This window comes from Sorex araneus, chromosome 3, assembly GCF_027595985.1.
Source record: "Sorex araneus isolate mSorAra2 chromosome 3, mSorAra2.pri, whole genome shotgun sequence".
Classification (NCBI taxonomy): Eukaryota; Metazoa; Chordata; class Mammalia; order Eulipotyphla; family Soricidae; genus Sorex; species Sorex araneus.
The window spans coordinates 221,430,831-221,439,763 of NC_073304.1; the positions used below are offsets into that span (position 1 = coordinate 221,430,831).

At 47.2% G+C, this 8,933-nt stretch overlaps 1 protein-coding gene across 1 annotated transcript in view; it reads right to left on the reverse strand.

The window, feature by feature from the left end:
* The window catches only part of NMT1 (N-myristoyltransferase 1), a 36,500-nt gene that overhangs the window by 26,879 nt on the left and 688 nt on the right, over positions 1 to 8,933 (reverse strand). The window contains exon 2 of the mRNA XM_004621015.2: positions 8,734 to 8,907. Coding sequence (XP_004621072.2) covers positions 8,734 to 8,907 — 174 coding nt within the window. The remainder of the gene's footprint in view (positions 1 to 8,733; positions 8,908 to 8,933) is intronic.

Consider the following 8,933-nt stretch of genomic DNA (forward strand, 5'->3'; position numbering starts at 1 on the left):
TTCATTTTAATGTCTTAAACAGAGAACATGGGTTTAATTTTTTTTTTTTCTTTTTGAGTTACACCCGGCGATACTCAGGGGTTACTCCTGGCTCTGCACTCAGGAATTACTCCTGACGGTTCTCAGGGGACCATATGGGATGCTGGGAACCGAACCTGGGTCGGCCGCGTGCAAGGCAAACTCCTTACCCGCTGTGCTATCGATCCAACCCCGACCATGGGTTTAATTTCGATTGAGATAAAAAGGAAAGAGTTGATAATCAAATGTTCAGGGCTCAGTCACTTCTTATCTACACCCAAACTGAAAGTGAACTCTTTGGAATAAAACTGAAGTTGGTTGGGCCTTTGCCTTGCACGCAGCCAACCTGGATTCAATCCCCAGCATCCCTTATGGTCTCCTGAGCACAGCAAGGAGTAATTGATTTCTCAGTACTGAGCGGGAAGTAAGCCCTGAGCATCTCTGGTTGTGACTCCCTCCAAACAAACAAAAAGAGAAACTTATTTAACTAACAAAACCCAAACGGAGCCTCTTCTTTTGTTTCCACTTTTAGGCATCAGGAAAATCTGCCTGCAAACCAATTGACCCTGAGGTCAATATGCTCACTGGTAATCCTATTACCACAAAGAAAGCCCAAAGAGGGGAATGAAGTGGCTTTTACAAGTGCCCAGGAGGAATCCACGGGCTGGAGTCAGCTGTCTGTCCGTACCAGTGTGACAAGGAGATCACTTAATGTAACACCACAAATGGCAAATTCCCACTGGTGATTTAATATCAAAAACTTCTTTCGAATACCAAATGGGTGGGAAAAATAACTCTACTACTGCCTAAAGGTATCCTAGGAAGCCTGTGAAGAAACCAGCAGGCTGTGGGAAAGGATTATAAAAGAGACTTTTACTGCCACCCACTGCCCTGCCTGCCGGGGACAGCTGGCCAGAAACAGAGGGTGAACAAGTCATTTCTTATCAAGGAGGAGAAATGCTACACTGGGGGCGGCGGGGGTGTCACAAAACCTCTGACATAGTGAACTGTTTAAAATAGAAATGAGAGCCAGAGCAATAGTACAGCGGCTAAGGCATTTGCCTCGCACGTGGCCGACCTGGGTTCAATCCCCCCACCGGCATCTGATAAGTTCCCTCGAGCACCACTAGGAGGAGTTCCTGAGTGCAGAGCCAGGAGTAAGCCCTGAGCATTGCCGATATGACCCCAAAAGCTAAAGAAACAAAATAAAACAGGAATGAAGGGGAACTTAGTCCTATACTAAGTTCCTTCCCACATGGAGAATTTCTATTCTTTTCTCTTCTACTCTTCAATAAACTTTTCTATCAAAAAAAAAAAAAAAAAAGGAATAAGGGGGCCAGGCCAGAGACAGAGAACACAGTGGGTAGGACATTTACCTTTCAAGCAGCAGACCGAGGTTCTATCTCTGGCACCACTTATGGTCCCCTGAGACCCACCAGGAGTGATCCCTGAGTGCAGAGGTGGGGGTAAGCCCTGAGCACTGCGGGTGTGACACAACCCCACCCAACCCACCCACAAAAAGATGCTCTTCTAGCAAAGACAGTTTTTTTTTTCTTTAAAAAAAAGAGCAAAGACGGTTTTGACAGGGCCCAGTCACTCCATAATCCATAATCCACTGGCACTCAGTTTGGGCACATCCTGGGGCCAATGGCCAATGACAAAGGCGGGCTCCCACTGCTGCCCAGACAGCGAGTCTAAGCCGCAGGGCAAAGGGCAGCAGCCGGCTCAAGGAAGAGCCCTCAAGGGGGAGGGGAAGATGCAAAGCACCAGCAGCAACTTGAAGCTAAGACCCTCTCTGGGCAAAGTCCACAGGAGCTCTGGAGTGTAGAGCACCCTGCACAGAGCCCAGCACAGGGCAGTGACACGACACGTGAAAGTACTGACTGTGGAGCGGCCTCTCAAAGGCGCGTGCGCAACCAGGACCCATTTTTGTGTGTGTGTGTGTGTGTGTGTGTTTGCGCGTGCGTGACTGCGCAACAAGGACTGAGCCTGCTGTAGTTTTTGGTTCTGTTTTGTTGGGGGCTCGTCAGTGGTCAGGCTCGGCACCCGTGAGACAGCCTTCTTCCGGGAATTAGAAGCCTATGGGTAGAAGGGTCCAGAGAAAGTGCTAGGGGAGCGCCCTGCTACTAAACCCCCGGACCCCAACTCTCTGGACTCACATGGAAAGAGTTAACCGCAGACCAAGTAAAGCTGGGACATTTCAGAGCACATTGAACAATGTGAAAAATCAGCAAAACTGGTTTGCCATGACAGCAGTCTCCCTCAAATAGGCCCTCATTTACTTCTCATTTCTTCTGCTTTCCAGTCTTCTCTTTGAAGGAGCTCTTGATTAGTTTCTTTTTAATTGCCACTTAATTGGGAAATAAAATTAGAACACTTTCTGCTATCAGTGATGAGGTTTCTCTTTCCGTTTCTGCTTTGATCTAGTTTTAAAAAGCCAAAAGCTGAAAGGAGACATTAGGAAGGGGGACTTAAAAAATTCTTTCAGAGAGAGCTAGAGAGAGAGAGAGAGGTTGCTCTAAGTCATCAAATATAGAAAGAATCACTCTTGGGGACTCTGAAGTTTCTTTCTTTTTTTTTCTTCTTTTTGGGTCACACCCTGTGATGCACAGGGGTTACTCCTGGCTCATGCACTTAGGAATTACTCCTGGCGGTGCTCAGGGGACCATATGGGATGCTGGGAATCGAACCCAGGGCGACCGAGTGCAAGGCAAACGCCTTACCCGCTGTGCTATCTCTCCAGCCCGGGGACTCTGAAGTTTCAACTGAAACAAAAGCTAGGAAGGAGAGCTTTATGGAACTTCCTTTCAAAAAGTCCTTTCTATTCTCATTTCTGGTAAGCAAGAACATTTCATGATTAAGGAGGGAAACAGGGCCAGAAAGAGCCTTGCATGTGGCTGACCCCAGCTAGATCCTTGGCACCGCCAGGAGTACCCCCTGACAGAGGCTGGGTGCAGTCCTCAGCAGCCCCCTGGGTGTGACATCCCCTCCCATTCCTCTTAAAAAAGAAGTGAGGAAATTGTGAAAAGCTCCACCTTTTTTCCTTTTCCAGGTCCCATTAATTTCCGGGGAGTAGGTAGTGTGGGGGGTACCTGGCAGTCTCAGGCACTAGAACCTAGGCGCCCAGCACACGAAGCATGCACTCAGATATCTCCAGCCCCCATTCCTTATTGTTGGGGGGGAGGGGTAGTTCTGGGGCTCAAACCCAGGCCCTCACATGTTCTAGGCTCGTGCTCTATCCCTGAGGAATCCATCTCAACCTGTTCCTGTGGACTGAAAGAGGAAGGAAATGAAACACTCCCTATCAAAGGGTGCTTGCCCTGTGATTAGCCTCTCAATGGTATCAATGACATTGCAAAATAAAATTCCACACGAATCCTGGGAACAAAATAGGCTAAAAACATTCTTTCCTGTTTTGCAACTTCCAGATGAACTTCATGTATTTGTGAAACTAAATGAAAAATCTCCTGCCAGCTGATAAGGTTTATTCTTCAGGGTTCTTGGAAAGCCTTCCACCAACAACAAGCAAACAAGCCCGAGAGGATGCGTGAGCCGTGGGAGGAAGCAAAAAGAAGGGAGGAGTAAGGGGAAATGCTGCCTCCTTTCCTCTGCTTAGTGCATTTTTAAACAACCAGATAGATGGGGCCTGAGAGAAAGAAGATGGGGTGAGGCATCTTACACTGCATGTAAGGTACAACCTTACATTGCATGTAAGGTGCTTGCCTTGCATGCAGCCAACACCAGTTCAAACCCTGGTTCCATCCCTAGTATTACATGTGGTCCTGGGAGCACCACTGGGAATGACCCCTGAGCACAGTCAGTGTGGCCCATACTCTGTCCAATAGGGGGGAGGGGAAAGAGAATTGACGGGCCACAGTGATGTATAGCAGGCAAAGTACCTGCCTTGCATGCCACCCACCAGAGCACAGGTAGATGTGGGCCAAATAGGAAAAAAGAAAAGAAAAGCCTAAGGGTAGTTCAACTCTCATTAGCTTTAAAGAAATGTTTTATTTATTTATTTATTTTATTTTATTTTATTTTTTGCTTTTTGGGTCACACCTGGCGATGCACAGGGGTTACTCCTGGTTCTACACTCAGTAATTACTCCTGGTGGTACTCAGGGGACCATACGGGGTGCTGGGATTTGAACCCGGGGTGGCTGTGTGCAAGGCAAACGCCCTACCTGCTGTGCTATGGCAGCAGCCCCCTAAAGAAATGTTTTAATTGAAATACAATGTTACAAAGTTATTCACCACTGAGTATCAAGCTACAATGTCCCCACACCAATAGTAACAGTATTGTACACCAGTGTCTCATTAGCTTTTACACACATTGGACCAGAGATCATTGGTCATTCATTAGCATGAAAAGAGATCAGTCCCTTCAATTCTTCTGTTACTTTTGAACACACACACAAACACACTTCATTTTTTTTTTTTTTTTTTGCCACATCCAGCAGTGCTCAGAGATCACTCCTGGCAGGCTCTGGGGACCACATGGGTGCCGAGGAGCAAACCTGGGTCAAGCTGCATGCAAGGCAAGGACCCTCTCCCCTGTACTATTTCTCCAGTAAGGAAATTTTCAAAAAAGCAAAAAAAGAACTCCCATAGTAAACCTCCATGACAAACTAAAGGATCCTTCACTTCTGTGGGTATTACCTGAAAACTGTGGAAAGATCAATAATTAGGGTACTTGAGCAGTGTACGACTGAAACACAAGCACAAAAATATGTAAATCTGTATCTGTACGCTCACAGCAATTCATTAATCAATTTTTTTTTAAAATAATAAAATAAAGTTTAGGAACTAGAAAAAAAACGACCAACAATTAAGACTTATTTGGGAGGCAAAAGGCAAAAGTATGTGAGAAAAATCTATCATCCTCTCCCTTGGTGAGGGAATAAAGATTAGCTATGAGGACTATGAGGACTATTTTTGCCAGTCATTCATTCAGCAATACTCACTAATGCCTCCAGAGTTCCAAGCATCGCAAAGACAGAGTCCCTGTGCTATCAGAAATACAGGATGTGACAAGCGCAGGCAGGGCAACCAAGAGGAAGGAGGGCAGAGAGGATGAATCTGAAGAAGAAACAGGAGGGATGAAGACAGCTGCACCTCAGATGTTTCCCAAGTCTGCTTTTGCTTTTGGAACACAGATGCTCAGGGCTCTCGGAGGTGCTCAGGGATCACGTGGTGCCAGGGATGGATCCTGGGGTTCGGGCATATAAAGCATGTGCTGGGCCCTCTGAGCTCTCTTCAGTGCTGTTTTCTCATTTAATATCTGCAACTGAAGGTTAAGCAACATTGCCAAGGTCACAGGATATTAAATGGCAGAATCAGGCCTGGAATCCAGCCTTGACTGACTCTGAAGTCTGTGCTTTTCCTACTGTGCCATTCAGCTTCTTCCCAAAGCTGTTTCTTCTGTCAATTCATGGGACTATCTCTGCACACCTCAGATTCTCAGTGCCAGAGAATTAAATTGTAGTCCAGGCTGCCTTCTGCTTTCCACCTGCCAACTTATTTACACTAACTAACCTGCTAATAAACTTAATTTATTCACTCAGATCATAATCATGTGCAAGACTCAAAAGAACAAAAGCTAAAACACTCCCACACAACCAACAACCCCCCCCTTTTTGTTTAGGTCACTGTTTTGGGTTTTTTTTTTGCTTCTTGGGTCACGCCTGGCAAAGCACACAGGAATCACTCCTGGCGGTGCTCGGGGGACCATATGAGATGCTGGGAATCGAACCCGGGTGAGCCGCATGTAACGCAAATACCCTACCCGCTGTGCTACGGCTTCAGCCCCAGGTTACCGCTTCATTGTACCATAAATAAAACAGAACAACTTTTGTGGGATATAAAAAACAAGAGTATGAGGGGCTGGAGCGATAGCACAGCGGGTAGGGCATTTGCCTTGCATGTGGCCGACCTGGGTTCGATTCCCAGCATCCCATATGGTCCCCTGAGCACTGACACAAGTAATTCCTGAGTGCAGAGCCAGGAGTAACCCCTGTGTACCACTAGGTGTGACCCCCCCACCCAAAAAAAAAAATGGGAATGTGACTACTACCCCTGGACAACAGAAATGAGGGCCACGAGGGCTGGCCCACCGTTGGAAGCCTGTCACAAGTGGGGGGAAGGAGGAGAGGGCACTTAGGATAGAGAAGGGATCACTATGACAGTGACAGTGAAAATGATCAGTCTTGGACAAGAACTGAGTGCTGAAAGTATGTTAAGGGACATACACGATAACCTTACAGTACCTATACCGCCAACCACAATGACCAAAAGGAAAGAGAAAGGAAAAGAGAGAAAAAATGTGTGCCACAGAAGCAGACTGGAGGTGAGGGTGGGAGGTAGGGTATGTGGAGGGACACCAGTGGTGGGAAATACAGGATGGGTGTAGAGAAGGGTGAAGGGGCGGGTACTGGGGGCATTGGTGGTGGGAAATGTCCAACGGTGAAGGGGCAGGTATTGGAACATTGTATGACTGAAACCCAATTACAAACAAATCTGTAACTATTTAATTAAATTACTGTTATCTCACAGTAATTTAATTAAAAAGAAAACAAAAGGGGCTAGAACGATAGCACAGCAGGTAGGGCATTTACCTTGCACGTGGCCAATCCGGGTTCGATTCCCAGCATCCCATAATGTACCCCGAGCACCGCCAGGAGTAATTCCTGAGTGCAAAGCCAGGAGCAATCCCTGTGCATCGCCGGGTGTGACCCAAAAAGGAAAAAAAAAAAAAGCAAAGAGACTGGAGAGCCAGCATAGTAGGTAGGGCACCTGCCTCGCACATGGTGAACCTGGGTTCAATCCCTGAGAATGGCCAGAAGCGATCCCTGAGGACAGAGCCAGGAGTAAGCCCTGAGCACTGCCGAGTGTATTCCTCCTTAAAGAAACAACAAAAAGACAGAACTTGTTTCCAAACAGCCTCCCAAAGCCATTTACATAGGTTATAGAGAGCAAACCCAATTAGAGAGGTATAGACTCAGCTCAAGGCAAACGTTCAGCAGGAAAAAAGAAAGCGAAGCAACAGCCGTGCTTTCACTTCTGAAATGACTTTCAAACCCAACAGCTCTGTCTATAATGGGGCTCGGTGGCCCTGAAGCACTGTGCTTTCCCTGCTTCCTGTTCCTGCTTCCTCTTTCTCAGCCCCGGCCTTCTTTAGGGATCTCAAACTTCAAACAAGGTTTTTATGGCATTACATTGATGTGCAAAATAACACTGTCTCATAAAGACCGAATTTCACAAGTGTCTTTTATTTCACCTGGTGCTCTGGGACCATGTGGGGCTGAGAACTGAAGCCCCCCCATCCCCCTTTTCCCCCCCACAGAAAGCATGCGCTCCGCTCCTTTGGCAAAAAAACCTTCCTTCCCCTCTATGTTCTGGTGATTTTAATGCCAATGGAACATAAAAGCCAGATCTTTTAGCAATCACGAAAACAATATAAACCACTTAAATAACCCTTTGTTCTTTCCCATCTACAAGGCTGGCAAAAAAATTTAAAAAGCCAAAAAACAATTTTTTTTTTCCTTTTTTAAGTTTATTCAGAGGACGGGGCACCAGCTCAGGTGGCAGAGCACATGTCTGCCATGTGGAGGTTTTGGGCCTGTTCCCAGCACCAAAGCCCTCCCCTCCCCCAAACCCCCAGGCTCCACTGGGTGTGGCCTCGGTTAGAAAAGTTAACCCAACCTCTTCCTTTATTTCCAAGACTACCAGCAATAGTGCAAATGACAAGATAGCTTTGAAAACTAAACAGCTAAGATCCCACACACACACACACACACACACACACACACAACAAATGAGTTCCCAGTAAGGACATTTATGTAAATACTGGCAGAGAAAATGAGCTCCAGGCCCAGTTACTGTTAACACTGAGCGGTCAGGAATGACAGGGTGTGGCCCAGTGAAAAGTGACTTGAAAACAGAAGTAAACTCAGTCTCCGAGTGTTTCTACAGAAACAAAGTTACCAGCAGGTAAGACCCCTGAAGTACAGGAGACAGAGAATGCAACTCACTTCTAAACACCTTCCAAGAAGGCCCATCATTCAACTTCCTGGAGCTTGAGGCTACTTTGTAAAGTGGATAAAGATGCTGTAGGACCAATTATACATAGTGTTGGGGAAATTTAAGGATCCTCTGGCGCAAAGGTCACTATACACATGCAAACATGATCATGCTGTAATTACGGAGAGTTTATAAGGTGAGTTCACATTTCGGATTCTCCGGGAGTGATCTATTACATCGTAATTATGTTTTGTTATACCACGGCTGCTTCCGTCAATGAAGGTGAACTGCAGCGAAACGTCTTACGCGTTTTATGGCTAATCACGTTGTTCCCACACCTTTACAAGTAACGTTCCCTTTGAACCGCACTGCGAGCGACTGACCCGTAATGTGCCATCGAACATCACCGTGCAACGCGCTCTTTTCCCCGGACGCGCCTGAAGCACACAAGTGGAACATGACACAGAAGAACTTTTATATAATAAAAGTACTGAATGTCTCCGGCCCTTAAAATACTGAGCACCCATCCCTGATAAATGACAAAGACAGCAACCAATGGACAGGCAGGATTCTACTGTCTCAGCCAATAAGAGCACGGGGGTGGGGCTACACTAAGCTCCCGGTGACTTCCCCGCACCCCAGAGACCCCGGGGTTGCTGAAGACTGGACGGGAATCGGACTCCGAGGATCTCGTTACCCCCGGTTGTAGCTGTTGTCCTCCTCGTTCTCGCAATCGCTGCAGTGCTCGTGGCCGTTTCCGTTCCCTTCCATCATCTGCGGCAGCGAAGGTGCCGGCGGCTTCACTGCTGTCTCACTCTCGTCCGCCATCTTGAGTTGCGAGCGCCGGCCTCCGCGCCTCGCTACATGGGGGCTTCCTATTGGACGAGAGGAACTGGC